This window comes from Alosa alosa, chromosome 9 (genome assembly GCF_017589495.1).
Source record: "Alosa alosa isolate M-15738 ecotype Scorff River chromosome 9, AALO_Geno_1.1, whole genome shotgun sequence".
Lineage (NCBI taxonomy): Eukaryota > Metazoa > Chordata > Actinopteri > Clupeiformes > Clupeidae > Alosa > Alosa alosa.
Genome location: NC_063197.1, coordinates 16,331,774 through 16,352,429, shown reverse-complemented (window position 1 = coordinate 16,352,429; position 20,656 = coordinate 16,331,774). Strand labels below are relative to the sequence as shown.

The window sequence follows — 20,656 nt, the reverse complement described above, 5'->3', positions numbered from 1 at the left end:
TTGTACAGATGAAAACAACATAATTTTATAACTCAGTGGTCAAGGTTGCCTTGTGTCTTTGAATATAGTTAACAGACCGCATTGATTGAAAATGTAGTAACCTTGGACTACTTGCATCATCAGCAACATCAGGTATTGAATCCTCAGCTTACTTCTGCTGAAGAAGAGCTGAAGACACTTGTTAGTTATTTGGTTGAAGAGAAAAAGGGTACTAACCAGTTGTCATTTATTGTAATGTACAATGTTGAGCTATAAAAATGGGAATTGCCCATTTTGAAAGATCTTCCAAAAAGAAAATACTATTTGGTCTCCCCTCTGCCAAATTCTGATCACAACACATTTGCAGCAAAAACAGGTTGAACCCAGTTGAACATACCAACACATGGTCTTGTCATTTTTATCATCCTTTTATTGAAAAGACATTAGGTTGGAAGGGGAGCAGATTCAACAAAGTCCTGAGGAAGCAACTATAAATTATATCTCTCATCCCTATGCTAGGCTAAAAGAAAGCTGACGTTGCAGAGGGAACTCTCCCTTCCCTCACTCACTGACACACATGCACACTCACACAGCCATACCTGATCAATCATACAGGGCTATAACCTATCGCTCATTCTTTGGTCGGTTGAACATGCTGCCACAGGCAATGCAGCTCCACAGAAAAGCAAAGGAGGGAGTCAAAGGAAGAGTGATAAAATGGTGGTGCACTTCCTGTAGTGTGTGTGTGTGTGTGTGTGTTCTGATTGTGTATCCATATGGACTCAATCTCCATGGTCACAGTGTGGCCATTATCCAGCATACAATAAACAACTATTAGTAGGAAGGATGAGTTCTCCCTTTACTTGCGATTGCCTGGTGGATTGATGAATTCAACCAACAAGCAAACCTTCACATCACCATCATGAGCAGCACAGATGGTTAAACAAAAATCAATGTTCAGCAAAAACATACCCTATGTGTATACTTAAGGCACTGGACTATTTTAACACTTGAGTGAGTCAATATGAGTCTGTACAGCAGTCTATATGTGCTGCATTAGGAACACTGGGCATGGCTGAGTATAGCACTTATTGGTAGTTAGAGACAAGCAGGTGGTGTCATACTGTCTGAACCACCGCATTACAATAGATTAGCTGAGGTACCAGAAAGGGTTAAACCAAGTACAAGATGCCCTGTCTGTGACAGGAAAGCCGGGCCATCTGGGGTACCAGCACGACGAGCTGAACTTTACCGAAGGGTGTGAACAGGAAGTGGGAGTAGCTAGAGCTTCCAGATGAAAACATCCGTAATGTCCTTTTGATGTTTCCGATCGGTTACATATATGATTGTGCTCTCTGGTAGTTAGAACGACTGCAGCAGAACGGTGACAAGTTTTTCTAGAGAGAAATCATTAAATTATAATAGAAAGACTTTATCCATTGTCTGGTCCTGAGACTGTAGATATCAGAAGTGATTCAGGGATAACACAGGATGGATTTAATAACATAAAATTTCATTTTGTTCTAATATAACGGAAAATTCCGCTCTGTAATAAATTAAACATGTTCAGCTAACCAAGAGGCTCAAACCAACTTAAAGCCAGCATCCTGAGATGGTTTAATGTGGATAGACTTTTTGTAGAAGTACTGTGCATCCAGCAAAAATAACATCAAGAATGCGTCTCTTGATCACTGATTGATGTCATGTCCATCAATCCGTTGATTTTCATGGCACTAGGCAGCTACCATGATAGCCATCACATATTACCATTGACTTAATGATTTAATTACACTATGGAATCTCTCTGGTCATGGGAAAAAGCCTTGACAAATGAATGAAATTATTTTGGAAATTTCTAGGAACAGATTTTATATTTCCAGAAACAGACTTTTTTCATATTTCCAAGTAACCTTCAGTGAGTTAGTTAGTAACAACCAGGTATCAGTCAAATATTTAGCCAAGTGTGTGTGTGTGTGTGTGTGTGTGTGTGTGTGTGTGTGTGTGTGTCTGATTAAGGGGCACTATCTGCCCCCCTCTTGTCTCACTGTTCTATTAGAGGCAGACACAGGGCCATGGGTCATCACAGCACTTGTTAGCCTATAACGAGGCCATGCTGAGGTACTGTGTGTGTGTGTGTGTGTGTGTGTGTGTGTGTGTGTGTGTGTGTGTGTGTGTGTGTGTATGTATGTGTTAAGCCTTTGCAGGCAAAGAGTCTCTGTTTAGGACGAGGAGCTTCTCACAGACACTGGGAGGAGTGGACGTCTGTCACCTACAGACAGGAACAAAAACAATTAATTCCAGTGTCTGGTATAATATTGGTATTTCATTTTAATATTTCCTACTCAACATGATTTTGCAATAACATTTCCTCGCAAATAATTACATTATTGATTTACTGTGGTCTGACCTGAGGTCTCACATTATATTTTATTGACGTGTTTTAGAAAGTAGGGTAATTTCTAATAGCAGCATCCTTTATATTTTGATTTATTGGTGACTTCCAATCAGTGATATGCATGGAAATAGCCTGATCTGACCATGAGCCTTCTGAATGAAAAAAGGGTGAAATAATTATGATGACATTCTCAACAGCTTTATCTTTGAGTAGACTGCTGTGTGTGCTGGTATGTGTTTGTCCCTTCACCTGTGTGAGATGGGTGTGGCGTGGCGTGTGGGGTGGTGGTCACAGCTTGCGACAGACCACCTGCTGCAGGTGCAGCTCGCTCTCGGCCGCCACGATGGGCAGCTCGTTGCGGAGGTGGTAGTTGATTAGGTGACTGATGCTCTCGAACAGCATATCTTTGGTGCGGACCTGCAGAGCCAAGCAGCAGACAGAATGAAAACATATCCGTAAATACAGACCACCGGGGCTCTTTGTTCTCCTGTTTTTGACCAAAGTAACATGGTTAGGGGGTTGATTAAGATAGAGTTTGGACATGTTCCAGTGCTGTCAGCCATTTACTGCAGTTAATCTGTTTGTTCTGTAATAATACTGGGAATTTAAGGAGAACATTACAAAGCATGTGCTTCTTTCCCAGTGACCTTATCTTTCAAAATAAATCCCATTTATAATAAATTACATCAGCAGTGAGATCCGGAGATTAAACTGAAGACTGGAACAACCGAAAAAGAAAAAAAAAAGACTCTGAGGTCATAATAACTCACCACTCCCTCCGGGTCGACCAGCAGCAGATGCTTGGGCAGACCGCAGTGCATGCCCGTCAGCACGTACTGTCCTGGGTTGGTGGCGCTGTCGCGCACCAGGAAGTCGCCGTCGCGCACCAGCAGCCTCTCGGCGTCGCGGCGGCTCATGCGCCCGTGGTACCAGGCCTCCTTGCGCAGCTGCTCCTCGGTGGGCGCCACAGGGGCGCGGCGACGTGGTGGGCTGGGCCAGCAATCCTCCAATACGCACACGCCCGCCGCCTCGTGCATACGCAACGCGTCCTCAAACGGCCCTGAGGGGCAACACAGACATCAGGCTTTCACATGCATTATCTTCACACCTAAATCTTTACATTTATTGCAGTGGATACTCTTTACACTTAAAACAACCTAGAAACTAACAAACTTAGACGTTATGGCTTTATGAGATGGTGTTTAGAGTTTTTTTATGTAGATTTATTTATTTATTATATATATTTATTTACAAATACTTCATTATTCCTATTTCTTATTTAGAGCTTAAGAGAGTATTCTAAAGAATTTACTAAACACCTATAGACTCAAAAACTCAGACGCTCATAATCCCTTGTGGCCTGTGGACTCACTCATATCAAAAATATCTTTCTTGGGGCTCTCTGGTCCCCGGACCCCTCTCCCACCATTGGCTGCGTTCTCCAGGTTGTCCAGGTTCTGGGTGTTGACATACAGGTGCTCCTCGTAGTCCCGACTTCCAGGGGGGTGGCCATCAGCTCGCAGGTACCCGTCTGACGTTAACCCTGAAGCCCAAAAGAAGACGTTTAAAGTCCCTACCAAACACACCTCAGCAAGTGGTGTAAGCAAACATGTACAAATATTTTATAATGTCATTTAATGTGCTTTGTTGCTCTGCATTGTTTCAAAGACCAAGATGGCATAAAATAGAAAGACAAAAGCCATAAAGGCCATAAAAGCCTTCATTTTCTAGTGCTCTTGTGCATAGGTTGTGGAGCTTCCCATTACAGTCCTACCATCATATTTTGCTCTATTGTTGGTTGAGAGAATGGTTGAGAGTTCTACAACTATTTCATGACATACAGAGAGTGGCAGATATGGCACATGTAGACTTGGAAGAAATGTTATGAAATGTGGTGGCTTCCCCCTGACCTGTCCACAGGCCACTTCTTGCTTCCACCAGCAGGTGTCTCACCTGAGCCGCCGTTGGTCTCTGTGTCCCAGTGCAGTTCACTACAGATTTGCGATGCAGGGAGGGAGGAGGTGGTGGAGGAGGAAGAGCAGGAGGAGGCAGCGGCGACGGCGGTGTCTCTCCTGCCCGGGGAGCCCATCTGAGGAGAGGAGAGCCCAAATCACATTAGCCGGGGCATTATTACTGCAGCAGCCGCGGCGGCAGGCTCTGTGGAAGGTCATTCCCAACCTCGGCCGCCCATCTCCAGCAGCTCCCGTAACTAAGCCTCGCATAATCACCACATCAGTTTGAATAAGCGGGAGTGAAATGTCAGGCCAGATAAGTAGGAGGTTATTAAAGCGCCCTGCCCGACGCAACCCACGACGGGCAATGGTGGGAGGGAAGGCAATGTGGACATCGTCTGGGCACTGCATTGTTTTCGCTTCTTAGCAGGGAGGAGGCACGTCGCTGTCGAGTGTCACTGAGTCCAAGACGAGGGACACCACCGCCACTGCTGCTCTCGGCTCACGCCCTCAGACGCGCAGAGGAGAGGACAATGTCATCAAGTTGGCAGCTCAATAATTAAGGGTCGATGGAGGGAGGTTAACAAGTTCACGTTCATTAAGCCGTCCACGCTGGGCAATTTTATTGCAGGGTACAGCAAAACTGCCGTCCCTCTGATGCCCCAATAAAGCTCACAGTTTTAATTATAGTGGTTGATCACTGTGTTCATTTCTATCCAAAAGCCCATATGTCTGTATGCCTTACAACATACATTTCAGCACATACATGTTATCATTTATAGGAAGATGAAAAAAGTTGTTTTTCGCTGGTTAAATGTCCCTAGTAATGCTGTATGTGACTAAATCCCTCAGCATGACAAAATGGCGCAGTAGAGGGACCAACAAACAAACAAACACATAGACAAACAAACAAACAAACAAACACATAAATACAGAAAAACAGCATTGGAGATGGACCTGTGATGTTCTGTTCTGAACGTGGCTTGGGGTGTGGCGGAGCCTGGAGTCCACTACGCCCCCCAGTGGCGGCTCCTTTCCGGGGATGCTGTTGTAGTAGTCGTGCTCCGACGTCTCCTCGTCATCACCCCACGCAGACTCCTCAGTGCGGATGACTCTGGAGAACACATCATAGAAGCAACAAAAGGGTCAGTAACTGAACCCTCCCATGACTGTGTGTGTGTCTGTCTTTGTGTGCGTGTGTGTGTGTGTCTGAGACATAAAATGCAATTAGGGTACATACTTTCTGTGCCAAAAGGCAGAATGAGGAAGTCTCGGAGACAGAAAAATCGGTCATGACTGCGACCATGATCTACTGAGAAACATCTTATCTATAATCTGTGTACGCCGTATAGACTGTCTGTATGTGGGACTTAGAGATCACTATCAGTTCAGATGAGAATAGGACCATGCCCTGAAATCTGAACACAGAGGATCATCTTCCCTCTGTGAGCCTACACACACACACACACACACACACACACACACACACACACACACACACACACACACTTTCTCCCTCCTTCTCTATCTCTCTTACACACACATACATGAATGCATATGCACACACACGCACGCGCAAACACACACACGCACAAACACACACACACACACACACACACACACACACACACACACACACACACACACACACACACACACACACGCATGTATACAGTATGGAGACACACTTCTCACAGAGAACAGACTGTGAGTTAACACCCATCTCACAGTGCTGCCAGAAATGAGGTAAGTTCACACTCTTGCACAACAATGCTTTTGTTCAGCAAAGTGTGAACTCTGCAACACTTGTGCTCCAGTGTGAGTCTACACTGTGCATGTGTAATGCTTCTGATTGCATCTGTTGCGCATCTAAGGGGATGGTATTACATCGGGGAGTAAGGGCACATACACTATGTTGTAATTGTAGATGCACCATATTGTGACGTTAATGTGAGGGTCATATCTCTCTCTCTCCCTCAGTATATGCGGAGCTTTGTCAAACGGATGTCCGACCCTTCAGGTGATTCAGGTGAACGACACACACGCACATGAACAGAATCTCCGTGTGGTTGAATAGGTTGAACGTGGTTGAACACGCACAAGCTCATTTTCATAATGTCCATCTGAAATACTAGGAGGGGAGCGGTAGAACAGCCGGCTAAGTTCGGACTTCCAAATGACCAGTTATGTTGTCCAACATGTCCAATATATGGCTAACCGCAGAACCTCCAGTCTTACACGTAGGTCTGAAAGCAGCTTGTGTGTGTGTGTGTGTGTGTGTGTGTGTGTGTGTGTGTGTGTGTGTGTGTGTGTGTGGTTGTTCTTTCGATTTGTGGAAAGCATTTCAATAAAAAAACACGTCAAACATTTAACTGAACCTTAATCTAACCTTCACAACATCCTGTTGTACTGATATTTAAAATTTCTTGTACGTGGGAAGACCATTATGAGTGAGTATGCAAACTGATAAAACACAATAACATTTTATATCAACCAGTGGCTACTTAAGTTGAGGAAGAGGGAGCCCTATCTCTGTTGTTGCCCATGAAACCATTTTACAGATGTTTCTCACATTCTGCCAATATACGTACAAGTTTTTAAAAGCATTTGAAGTTATATGCAATGTGTGTAAGTGTAGATGTGTATGTGTGTTCTCACCTCTCTGCGGTGTGAATGGCTTTGGGGGGGCTGTGTAGGTACTGTTTGAACTGCAGCTCAAAGGCCTGGCCGATGGTGCTGATGACGCTCTGAGCCAGTCCGTCACAGCACTCCAGAATGTGACATGCTGAGAGAGAAAGGCCATGAGCTCAAAGCACACATGCACACACAGACACACACACACACACATATGCATGTGCCTGCCTGCCTGCCCGCCCGCGCACACACACACACACACCTACCATAACACCTAATATCATCTCTCACACATACACAATCACACAGCCAAACACATCAAAGATAAACATCACAGTTACAAAGAAATCTTTTCCATCTGTGTCTTTCATGCATATCTAGTTCCATGTATGTTATTTAGTCAACTCAACTGTATATAATATGATTCTAATATACCACATTTGCATCAATATCAGTTTAACTAATAATACTGGATATTTTACATATTTAACATGGATATTTGATTGCATTTACAAGTATATGTTTGTTATATAAGTATGACTGTATTTATCTGAGTGACTGATCGAGAGTGACTGTACCTCTTTGATTGACAGGGTCTTTGGCCACATAAGCGACGTAATCTGGTGTATCCTAAAAGGAACATTTTTGATTTCATCAGTAACAAGCGGATACAGCAAGGACCTTATTACGAGTGTGAAAGGTGTGAAATCTCACCGTGTCACCTCCGGATGCAAAGGAAATGGACTGCATGGGGTGATGCGCAATCACCTGAAACAGGGAAGGAAAGAGAGAGAGATGGTGAGAGAGATATCCACATCAGTCAGAGTGGAAATATAATCTGCAGTATCAAATATGACCCACAAGGACACAGGGGTTCACCTGCACACTGATACTGAGTGGGACACGATCAGAGTCGGATTTAGTGGTGTTTCTTTTATTCTATATTTAAAAAAAAAAAACAATGTTCTAAAAAAGGGAAAATGTAAAAGGAGGATGCCATTAATGGAAAAAGGACAGTGGGGGAATGGCAAAATGCTGTTGGACACACATACTACATAGGTAAAAGATAGGTTAAAAAAGGACGTCAAGGAAGAAGGAAGGAGACAAAGTGAGCTAAACCCGGGTCCCGTGCCCACCCAGAGGGACCCACCTGCCGTGAGGTTGGGATGACGAGGCTGAGGCCCTCTATGGAGATGTTGACAGCAATGCTCATGCCAGCAAAACGCAGGTTACTTTTCCCCATGATGGACTGCAGAGCCTTGTTTGCTGTCTATGGGACAGACACAAGGACACACACACATTGGGATTTGGACAATACTTGTGATACAACACAAGACTTACATAATAGAAGCTCACAGACTGGAACAGAACAACCCATCCCAGATTACTAGGGATCATCTCAAACTCACCTTCCTTTTCCAGGCACCCTTTCCCCCAGGCACTGCTTCACATAACCTGTTGATGGCCTCCCTATTTAGAAAGATGGATAGATATGGATTTTTTAAGAGAAAGAGAGAGAGAGAGAGAGAAGAGAAAGAGAAAGAGAGAGAGAACTATATATCACACTGTGACCTGAGCACTCTTGATCTCATGATCTTAAAATGGCTGTAGTTTCTTTTTTTAGCATTGACAGAGGAAAAGGGGGAGACAACAAGACCAGATGGAACCATGGTGGGAAACTAGGCCTGCAGGGGACAGAGGAGACTGGGGGACAATGTGAACTGGGGGACAGAGGAGACTGGGGGACAATGTGAACTGGGGGGCAGTGGTGGCCGGGGGACAAAGGTGACAGAGGGCACAGGGGTTGACAGAGTGTCATGGCCTGAGCCGATATCATATAGCAGATAAATAATTCAACTGGAGCAGCTGTGTCTGTCAAGGACTTTGGGGGATTTTGTCAAAAACTAACTCTTATCGCTTCATGACATACAACACCCGATTAATACAGTATTTATAGCCACAGATGAGTCTGTGTGTGTGTGTGTGTGTGTGTGTGTGTGTGTCTGTGTCTGTGTCTGTGTCTGTGTCTGTGTCTGTGTCTGTGTCTGTGTCTGTCTGTGTCTGTGTGTGTCTGATGGAGACATGGAGAGACAAGCAGAGAGGGTAAGTCAGAGAATGAAGGACAGCACACATTCCACACTGCACACAAGCATAGTTCTGCCTGTTTTGATGTCAATTTGATTTGCTTGTTGGCATGTTTATGTTTACACATGTTGTAATTCTAATCTTGCTGCACATTTTGCAGGCTCCAGCATATCAGTGACTAATGTGTCCTAACCTAGTCCTCCAAGACCTATATCTCAGCGCCACTTTTAAAATATCCATGAGACCAAACACAAAACAATGCTGACCCTAGCCACCCAAACAAAACTATCAATCACGTTCCCGAAACGACTCTCTAAATTGAGAATATCAGTGACTTCCCAGTTGTTTTATGAGTTCTCGGTTCCCATAATATCATGACGCTTGTTTGTAAGCCTTCTAAAGTGGTTGAGTTGAGGCGGCCGCTCTCCCCTGGCGATTCCGGCGAGTCTGTTTGGAGTGCATCTCCTCTCTAACGCTCCCCAGTAATCTCCCAGCATGCATCATTCCAGACCGCGGCTCCTCTCTCCCATCATTACCTTCCATCATAAATTATACATCTCACTATCACTCTCTCACATACACACACACACACACACACACACACAGAGAGAGAGACAGGCACACACACATACACACACATGCTCTCTCTCCAGCCAGCACTTGTGTGTGTGTGTGTGTGCGTGAGAGGGTCAGATTACTGCTAATCGATCGGGGGGTGGGATTAGGGGGTGGGCACTGTTCCCACTGGGGCACCTGGTCCCACCTCCATGGCTTCACTCTCACACCCTTCACACACACACTCACACACACACACACACACACACACACACACACACACACACACACACACACACACACACACACACACACACACACACACACACAGAGAGATACAAAGATGGAGAGATAAACAGAGAAACACATACAAAGCGATCTCTCTTTGTCTCTCGCTGACTTTACACACTCAGTCTTCACTGCTCTCTCCCAGGCACAATGGCAGGCCATTTATCTCCCCGTTAACCCTAAATTATCCAAAAACATACACACACACGCACGCACGCACACACACACACACACAACACATTACCTGGTCACCTGGGTCCGCGTGTTGAAATCCAGGGAGCGCATTGACTTCTGGACCTCAATGCAGCCCATATACTGAAGAAGCAGAGAGAAATGCAGGCACACACACACACACACACACACACACACACACACACACACACACACACACAAAGTAGTTACTTTTAACCACATTAGAACAGAATTATTAAATCATAGCAAATCTGTAACAAATCCCACTGTGGAATTAATCCAAGATTTGGGTCAGAGCTGAACAAAGTACCTGGAAGAATGATGATGTTTCAGCAGAAACATCTAAATAAACCCATGCTAATGGATAATAAGAGCTCAACATATCACTAGTCAGAAAAAAGAAAAAGAGTACATACTGGGTTGATCAAATTTGATTTTTGCCTCCAAAGAAAAGTATCCGTTTAGAAATGAAGCGAGACTACCGGTATATCAAAGACAAAGAGACTTTATGAAAAGGTCAAAATGAGCGGGAAGCCTATCTATCTACTAGAGGTACTATATATCTACAATCTACTGAGCACTCTTGTGTGAATAAGATTCTATATACAATTTATTCTAAATCTAACTCAACAAACAATGTACACCAAACATCAATAAAGGATAATTGATTATTTTCACCATAGTGATTACACATCTGTAACACCCTGTTTGATCAGCTGATATGATCTGTCACTTTGTCATACTTCTCAAAAACACAAAAACACTTTGGCCCTGCCTCTACAAACCTCCACCTTGCCCCCATCTCCCCCGACAGCAGATGTCACCCTAATGCAGACCCAGAGCCCATCTTCAGCCCCGAGGGGCAGCGCTGGAGCAGCAGCACTTAGAGCTACACGTCCTCTGAGGGTGGGGATGGAGCATGAGGGTCTGACCCCGAAGCCCTGTGGGACCACTGGAGAGCTCTGAGTGGGGCAAACCCCCACCCCTTCACCCACCCCCACTCCATCAACACCACCATCACCACGTGTCACCTCTAATAGGAGCCCCCCCAGGACCTTGTACTAATAGTAAAGAGCTCATTTGTGCAACAGTATCCACCAGCTTCCATCAGTCTTAGTCCTCCTACGTCTTTGTTCCCCTCGATCAAATAAACACCTCTATACATGGCATTCTACAGTGTGTATGAAACCGTTGCCAACCCCTCATTGGAAAAGCTAACTCTCTGTTCTTAAATATATTGTTTTCCCCCCATGATTTCCACATTCAAAATGTATAATAGTCACACATAGGATTTAATCTTAGTACAAAACATGGAGACAACATAAGGAACTGCTGTGGACACAAGGAGATGTAAATATAGGTAAATTAAATATTTAAATTATTTATTTAAATAAATGGTTCCGCCCCATTGGCAAACGGACAGAAGTAATCAGCTGTGTGTGTAACTGTGAGTGGATTTGGGTGTGTGCTAGTGTGATTTGTGTGCACGTGTTAATTACTGGTGGAGACAGAGGAGGTGTGGGTGCTCTCAGGGGCCCATGACCTCAGCCTTGTGATCATATCGTCTGGGCTAAGATCCACAATAACACCACTTCTTAACACACACACACACACACACACACACACACACACACACACACACACACACACACACACACACACACACACACACACACACACACACACACACACACACTCACTCATTTTCAGCACAGAAACAGTTCAACCCCTCCACACCAAAAGCGCTGACCAAATAATCCTTGACAAAGCCAAAATACATTCAGCCATGCCAACCACCCAGCTCTAACACCTCCCAAAAACACACTTCAGCTTCAACACACATTTGAGTAACTCTCCGACTCCCTTATCTCCCTTGACGAGTCCTCCACACCGCCTACTCCTCACATTCCTCTCTATTCGGGCACATTCTCTGGTTACTGGTGGGGCTCCTACATGAGGAGTGGCAACACATCTGTCCTCAGCACCTCCAGGGTGCTCCTCATCAGTTCTCAGCACCTCCAGGGTGCTCCTCATCTGTCCTCAGCACCTCCAGGCTGCTCCTCTCTGAGCGGCTGTGCTATTAGTCAAGCCTGGCCTCTCCTCCTCAAACAGGCCAAACGAGCCTTTTAACCAGATCAGGAGACAGGGAAATGTTCCATCTGCAAGATGGCCTACCCATGCTTGGTCTCTCTCTCTCTCTCTCTCTCTCTCTCTCTCTCAAAGCCTTCATTGTCATAGTGTCTCCTGAATGATAAATTACTGCTCCACAACACTGATTGCCCTCTCTCCCTCTCTCTCTCTTTTTTTCTCTCATTCCCACCATCTCTCCCTGCCTTTCAGTTTCTGCTGCCCTGGGGGCATGCACTTTAATTGTTTCTTCCTGAGATCTGGAAGGGAAAACATCTTTCCAAGAAACGTTACAAAATGTAGAAAAGTGAGTTATGTGTGAGCATGTGTGTGTGTGTGTGTGTGTGTGTGTGTGTGTGTGTGTGTGTGTGTGTGTGTGTGTGGCAGTTTGGACTCCAAGTTTCAATTCAGTTGCTTGCTATCTGAGATCAGGCAAAAAGAAGGATGTCGAATTAGCAAACTTATCTGACCTAACTATCTGCTCTCTCACACACACACACACACACACACACACACACACACACACACACACACACACACACACACACACACACACACACACACACACACACACACACACACACACACACACATACAAACCAAACTCAAAAATATCATCTTGCATTTGCTTTACTCTCTCTAAGCGTATGCAACAACGTTTAGTAATCAAACACCTAACTCAGTCAAACTCAAAGTGACTAACATGACATTTATCGCTGGTAAACTTGCACACACACACAAAACACACACACACACACACACACACACACACACACACACACACTAAAAATATCATCTTGCACTAGAGGACTCAGAGGATCAAGTCACAGCCTTCGTCAACAGCCAACCACTGACATATGGATCAAAAAGGGAAACATCTTTCCAGGAAACCTTACAAAATGTAGAAAAGTGTATTTTGGGTGAGCGTGTGTGACTGTGTGTGTGTGTGTGGCTGTTTTTCAGTTGCTTGCTATTTGAGATCAGGCGATGTGAATGTCGAATAAGCAAACTGATCTGACCTATCTATTTGCTCACACGCACACACACACACACACACACACACACATACACACACACACACACACACTAAAAAATATCATCTTGCATTTGCTTTACTCTCTCTAAGCACGTATGCAACAACATTTAGTAATCAAACTCTAGAAACCTAACTCAGCCAAACTCAAAGTGACTAACTTTTTATCGCTGGTACACAAACACACACACACACACACACACACACACACACACACACACACACACACATATACAGTGTATACAAATGCACTAATGCCCAGACACACATCCACCTCATCTTTTCACAATCGCATATGCACATATGCACACCTCCTCTGAAACAAAAGAACCAAGGAACCAAACTAGAGGATGAAGACACAGTTTTCGTCAGCAGCCAACCACTGAGAGAGCCCTCAGACATATGGCTCTGTTCTGGGATACTGTAAACAACCATAATACATTCCGCAACAATATTCTCATGGGCTACTAAATGACCTCCCACTGGTTATTTTTTAACTCACAGACAGAACCTCGCACTTACCATCAACATGCATTTTTGCTGGAAGAAATATCAAGTATACTATAGTACATAACACATGTGTATGGTTTACACATGTGTAAAGCAACCTTTGGCAAAGCTAATTGCTAATGCTACATCGATGAATAAGATAAATAATATAAAGTATAAATAATAATAAAATGGAAATTAATGTATGTCATTGCCCAGTGTAAAGGGGATTTCTGGAGCACTGTGGGCAGTTGCCATGGCTGTGGCCAGTGGTCTGTTGTTGATGCTAGTGTGGCTGAAGCCTCTTGTCTGCCTCTTGCTTCCTGTTGGTCTTGCGCACTCTACTCAGCCTGCTTCCTCCACGGCACATGTGATACTAATGACGGTGATTACATTTAATTGAATATGGGCCTGAATGGTGCCCATATAATGCGGTTAGGAAGCGTGCTTCTTCGGCTCAAACTAGGGGTTGCACAGGGAAGCATGAGGCAGTGTGTGTGTGTGTGTGTGTGTGTGTGTGTGTGTGTGTGTGTGTGTGTGTGTGTGTGTGTGTGTGCGTGCGTGCGTGGTAGGGGGCTGCAGGGGTGGGGTGATTTGTTGAGGGAGATCATTGACATTGACGTCAAGCAGTCTGCCACATCTGTTAACCCTTTATAGTCCATAAACACACAGCAGACGTTTCAGCATCAAGTGCAACTAAGAATAATGTTGACTGCTGCTGCATGTACAGTAGACTCACAGTCAATCCCAAGCACTAGTACACAGGATACAGTACTTCATGTACTGATCTGTGGCCATGCTGGTGTCATGTTTTTCACTTAAGACCAAACAAAGATAACAATATGTTAATGTATAATTGTATAGCTATTATTCAAAATAAGCATTGCATAAGCATGCATACACATTTAGCCTTGAGCATTATAATAATCATTGTACATTCACGGTAAACCAAACACACATTAATTAGACTATACGCCAGCATATACAGTCACTAAAAGCATGTTGAATGTTGGTTGGTATTTGACAAACAGCAGGCTTCTATAGATTCTAGCCTGAGCTCTGGGTGTTACTGTCGGTGCATGAGGGACGTGGAGGGCGCATTGTTATTCAGCTGTGTTTACGTCTCCACGCCCCATGGACTGCGAGCTGGCACAATCTGCTCGCCATACAATAGCAATCTATCAGGCCGTATGAATTATGCATTCTTGCACTTTACTAAGACACAGCATGCTTGCTGGAACCCACAAGAAATGTCCAGGGGCAGTACTCGGAAGGAGGCACTTAACACACTTATTGCTCCGTAAATGCCGCCATTGTCTGAATGCAGAATCCCGGACGCAGGCTAAAATGCAAGGGAAAATGTTTTGCCTAAGTGGCTTAAGAGAGAACAGCATGGCTCAGTGTTTAATGCTGGGTGTGCGACCATGCCCTGTTTCTGATATGAAGGTCCTGCCCAATTAAAGAGCACTCTCTGTAACGCAGCATGGCCCAGCGAAGATAAACAATCTAAGATAAGGCTTCCCTTCTTCCCTTATTCCATTCCTCTGACCATCTCTCCTCTTTCATCCTGAACTGCCCACAAACAAATCTGACAAATCCTTAATCCAACAATAAGATCATCTGCAATTTGTGTGAACGCAATGAAAACAAACACAGAGATGTGTGTGTGTGTATGTGTGTGTGTGTGTGTGTGTGTGTGTGTGTGTGTGTGTGTGTGACTCACCCTAACAATGTAGGTAGCCCCCGTGCTGGTGATCTTCTTGTCGGGGTGCAACCACCCCTGAGACGGCTTGTGAAGGAAGCCGCCCTTCTGCTCCTCCCCACCCAGCCACATACCCTCCAGCCTGGCCCGTCGGCTCATCCCACTCCTGGATCCGCTGGGGGCCCCTGGGCTCCCCGAGGCCTCTGCGCCCACGCTGGAAGCCCTGGAGCTGGGGCTGCCGGAGGATGCCCTGTGTCTGCCCAGGGCCTGGAGGGAACAAGGGGTGACACAGACAGGGTCACAGGAGTTCAAGACGGCGGCCAGGCTCGCCACAGGGCCGCTGATGCCCGAGGCGACTCCGCCACCCCCGGCGCCCCTGCTTCCCCCTCCTCCACCCGATTCCGAGACGCCGTCCCGGGCCGCGGCCCCCCTGCCTGAGTCCTTGCTGCCGCCCGAGCTGGAGCTGGAGCTGGAGGGGCTGCGGCTGAGCAGCGAGTTGGAGAACTTCCACTGGGGCATCTTTGGGATGAGCATGCAGAAGGTGGTGACGCCATCCTGCTCCCCGTCCAGGCAGGGCGAGTCGGCCAGCGCCGGGGCCGAGGAAGAGGAGGAGGAAGAGGCAGCTGCGGCTGCCTCGCGAGCGCGGTCCAGGGGGGGCAGCGAGAGCCCGGCGGGGCCGGGGGACGGGACGACCGGAGTGGCCACCACTTTGCCACTCATGGCGATGCTCTGCATGAGGTCGTCGGAGGAGGTCACCGAGTCGTTGCGGAAGCGGCCATACTTTGGCTTATGTAGCATGCCCAGAGGAGCGGAGCGCTGCGGGGAGACAGACAGAGGGGAGCGCTCGCGGAGGAAAAAACAGAGGGAGGAGGAGGAGGAGGGAGGAGGGGAGAGAAAGGGAGGGAAAGGGGGAGGGAGGGGGAGGAGAGGTGTAATGGGAAGGCGTGAAAGCACAAGGAAAAAAGGAAAAATATCTCCTGCAGAAAAAAAGGCAGTCTTCCCTGGAAGAGGGCTCCTTATCTCTCTGCTGAAAGAGTGCTGTCCGGTCCTCGCCCCACTGCTCCGCACTCACTCTCTCTTCCACCCTCTCCGCTCCGTCTCTGCTCTCTGACAGCTGGACCACTCTCTTGGTTTGGCTCAATCGTTTGCTTGCCCACTCCCTCCCTCTTTCCCTCCCTCCATCCTTCTCTCTCTCTCCCTCCCTCCCTGCCTCCTGGCTTCCCTTTCTCACTGATGTCATTCTGATGTTGCTGCTGTATCAGCCCAGCACAGCTCAGCTGCCCGCCGAGAGCATTAGTGAGCTCACATACACACAGATACACTCACACTCGCATCACATCAGGAAACAGTACCTCAGACATCACCACGTACAAATACCCACAAATATAACCACAAAATACCAAATACGCAAAAGTGTATCTCTCAATATACACCTGTGGTGTACTGTATTAGTTACATACCATACTTACACATTATAATATTATATAATATATCATACTATACTTACACATTATACTATTATATAATATATCACATTGTCACCTTCCTGAAATAATGGCATGAGTCAATTTTTGACAATGTTTTTTTTTTTTTTTGCCTAAATTATCATTATTTACTTTTTGGTTAACTTTTTTGTGTTTTATTTTAGGAAGGTGACGAAATTATAGAATTATTTATTGCAATAATTGTAATATAGTAGATTGTAGTAGTAAGTCATCTGCACCTAGCCAGCCATGCATTTATGAAAATGAACACAAATAAGAGACGTCACATTTGCACTTATGCAAGACAACTTTACCTGAAATGTTCTGTCAAAGAAGGAGTTCCATGATTCTGGGGCACTGCGTGAGAGACAGAGAGTGCTCTCCATGGTCACGGTGTCCGCTGTCTAATGATTGCTATGCGGAAAACATCTTCTCTACATGTGTTTGACATGTTGCGAAATATAACCACTTCCAGTGGCCTATAACGTCAGCAAACTCCCAATAACGCACACGGCAAACTTGTGCACTGCATATCACAAACAAACAGGAAGCACTAGAGACGCCTCCTTTCTGTATCACAGAGTGGGTGTTGGGCCTTTACATGCACAGGGTGTGCTATTTACAGACTGCACAAACATCAAACCTCAGTAACTTTCCTAAAAAACAACGCTCAATTTCCACTCCAAACAGATAAACATCATACTGAACAGGCAACTGAGCTATGTCTGCTTTTTTGATTTCATAATCTTAGTGTACATGCTGTACATATATTGATAATCAAATCCAACCATTATCACAGTTAGTATAATTGTATATTATACAATATTGTATAATATTATAATTTCCTTTAAGTATAATATAATTTATAAATGTATAATTTCCTTTTGTGACTAAGCTTGAAATGGATATCAGATGTTGTAGATCTAGAGCATTTACATTGGCAGCAATAAGCTCGTCTCAGAGAGGGTGAATGTGGCTCTCTTTATGTGTGGGTGTGGGCAATCTCGTCCTCAGTAATTATCTAAGGACAGTGCCATGAGGAGCTTCACTGAAATGACAGCACTACTTAGGGAGAATTAAATCCAGCAGCGTAAAAAGCACTGCCTGCTGCCTCTGGGCTAACATCCCCCCACACACACACACACACACACACACACACACACACACACACAGTTCCCATGAGAGACATCCACTATCTGCAGGAAGTCAGGCTGGGGGGGTGCAGGAGGAGTAGGGCAGTGGACACCCCCCAACACACACACACACACACACACACACACTAACCCCCTTCACTTCTCTCTATCCCTCACACAGTAGAAACAGCTCATTTTTATTAGACAGCTCAAACTGGGTTAAGTAAGGATTTGCAGGTCACACCTTTTCTAGAGATCTGGAACACAGTATCTCTCTACTGCACAGCAAAATGTCATTTCAGATGGGATGTTGAAACTCGGAATTGGACACATGACACAAGCTGTCTGGTAGACTTGTCTCTTCTGTACAGGGCAGAGGTTTTTTTTTTTTAAATACAAGTCAGGATAAAAACAGGTAGCCTCAGTGTCCATTTTGTCACACATTTTCTGAACATGACAGAGTATTTCAATTAATATGTTATAGTGAGAAAAGAAACAGAAAAAAATGGTGACAGTCAAGTCAAATTTGCATCAGGGCATCTTATGGTGGATAATTTGCTGTATGAAGTGGGTCACATTGGCTAAAATTGGATGATGGGTCAAAATTAACTTAGTGACATTCTTCAGTAAACCAGACTGTGAAGTAGAGGACACACGCCAACTATATTTCCTTGACATCCACTATCTGATAATCTTGGGTCATTTACAGTTCAGCATGTTACTTTTAACTCTGAAGTAAATATCATGTAAATATCAACAACAACACATTCAGTTAATAGTACAAGATATATTATAAAATATGATATATATATATATATATATATATATATATATTTTTATACAGTATGTGAGATTCTACAAGCTTATTACCTTCAAGTACAACTAATACTCAGCTATTTTTCACCAGAAAACTTAAAACCAAAGCTTGCTTTTCAGTTGAGACCAGGATTGTTTTTGTGTTTGTGTGCAATACAAGAAAAAAACAGGATGGAAACATCACATATTCAGTAGATTTCAGTAGATTTTTTCGAAAACAGCAGTTAAGAAACAGAGAGCATAAAAACTTACCTAAGTTAAAGAAAGCTGCTAAGGCTGCGATGAGAGGCGACATTCAAGTCTCAATATCAGATGGAATTTGACGAGGCGCGTGATATGGGCTGCCACAAGTTGCATCATCAACAGTCATTCATTCAAGTGAGTCATGGACTGGGAGAGTTTACATGGTCTGCTGAAGAAAGGGTTACAGGTTAGGGCGACCAACACGCCTTATACATACATGTAAATACGCACACACACACACACACACACACATCCAAATACATGCAACCAATAACACATTTTTTAAATATATTTTGCTTCTCTCTCACACACACACATCTCCAACACAACAGAGAAGCCTCACCGATGAGCTCATAAGTCACTGATAACTGATGTTTGTCCATATTTGCTGTGTATTTGCTACTAAGTATATTAAGCCTGTCCCCAGTACAATATGTTATATAAAATTACTCTAATATAATTGCAGTAATGTGTAGGAAAATGTACAATAATAAACATTATTCTTTCACTGAACATATTTCATATTAATTTTTACTGAACAGTTTTGCTGAACACATTCCTTATCCATATTTGTCTATTATTTTGTGTGCAGAAATGTTGTCTTACATTTGTACCCTGTCTGTAAAATCTCATGTTACAATTTTTTTTCTGATGTGTGATGAATATTCATGCGAGGAAAAAGAAGTCGTTTTGGAGTTGCTCAGTCACTCACCTGTTTCTTTCCAATGCATTAAGCCCACAGGGTCTGACCAAAATAACAAGCCATCTCCATGAAGCCTAGGCTCTTAAGGATTCTTTGTTGAGCCAACCAATGCCATTACAGCGAGGAAACACAAGTTAGAGTACTCTGTGCACGTCCTCGTCACTCATTTACAGGGAGCTCGGTCAATGGGCCTTGTTTTGACAAGTTCCCTCCGGTCAAATACCCCTTTGTTGGCAAATACAGACATAAGACATTTGATTTGTATCAATACCAATGTCTAAAGTATGTCTAAATTTACTGGACGGAAAGAAGGAAGGAAGGAAGGAAGGTTTTTATTTGTGTGTCAAATAAACATTATTTTCGCCAAAAAACTTGATAGGATTGCGCACTGTTTCTAACATGTTTTTGCAATTTATGAGGCCTAGCTATTTAATGCCAATTTAAAGGTCACCAATGAACACAGGAACAGATGCAGTCACATGTGTACTTCAGGTGAAATGTCAAACAAAGCCACACAAAAAAACAGACAAATCTAAATCAGTTGCACAATCAAGGACAACAGAGTAGGCCTACACAAGTCAGCCAATAACACATACATGTATGCTACTTCTACATGAATAATAATAATAATACATGTATTTAAAGCGCCTTTCATGACACCCAAGGTCACTTCACAAACATTAAAATTAACTATAAAATTATAGTCATCTCATAAAATGAAAAATAAAAATAAAAGTAAAAAATAAATAAAAGTAAAAAATCAGTCAGTCAGTCCATCTTGAAGAGATGGGTTTTAAGTCTGTTTTTAAAGTCAGTAATTGAGTCACAGTCTGATGTAGTCTGGCA

The 20,656-nt window shown here is 44.3% G+C and overlaps 1 protein-coding gene across 4 annotated transcripts; it reads right to left on the bottom strand.

The window, feature by feature from the left end:
- Nucleotides 1-386: 386 nt before the first annotated feature.
- On the bottom strand, nt 387-20,040 carry shc2 (SHC (Src homology 2 domain containing) transforming protein 2). 4 transcript variants are annotated; one of them, XM_048252482.1, is made up of 15 exons: nt 19,820-20,040; nt 19,117-19,276; nt 15,453-18,411; nt 10,133-10,203; nt 8,370-8,430; nt 8,111-8,230; nt 7,675-7,728; nt 7,539-7,590; nt 6,985-7,111; nt 5,284-5,440; nt 4,328-4,463; nt 3,747-3,917; nt 3,145-3,434; nt 2,624-2,791; nt 387-2,248 (listed from the first exon to the last, which is right to left on the bottom strand). In XM_048252482.1, the coding sequence occupies exons 3-14, from the start codon at nt 16,227-16,229 to the stop codon at nt 2,663-2,665; spliced, it is 2,145 nt and encodes a 714-aa protein (XP_048108439.1). In that variant the 5' UTR covers nt 16,230-18,411; nt 19,117-19,276; nt 19,820-20,040; the 3' UTR covers nt 387-2,248; nt 2,624-2,662. The 4 variants fall into 4 exon arrangements, with proteins under 4 accessions (XP_048108439.1, XP_048108442.1, XP_048108443.1 ...); XM_048252485.1 differs by having other exon boundaries at nt 15,453-17,272; XM_048252486.1 differs by having other exon boundaries at nt 15,453-16,247.
- Nucleotides 20,041-20,656: the final 616 nt, after the last annotated feature.

Excerpts from the sequence above, each read along its gene's own strand:
- shc2 (XM_048252482.1), bottom strand. The coding sequence starts at position 16,229 with ATGCTACATAAGCCAAAGTATGGCCGCTTCCGCAACGACTCGGTGACC. Across the intron at positions 8,431-10,132 it reads ACGCGGACCCAGGTGACCAG|GGAGGCCATCAACAGGTTAT; the intron begins GTAATGTGTTGT and ends CTTTCTAAATAG. Across the intron at positions 7,729-8,110 it reads TCATCCCAACCTCACGGCAG|GTGATTGCGCATCACCCCAT; the intron begins GTGGGTCCCTCT and ends TCCCTGTTTCAG.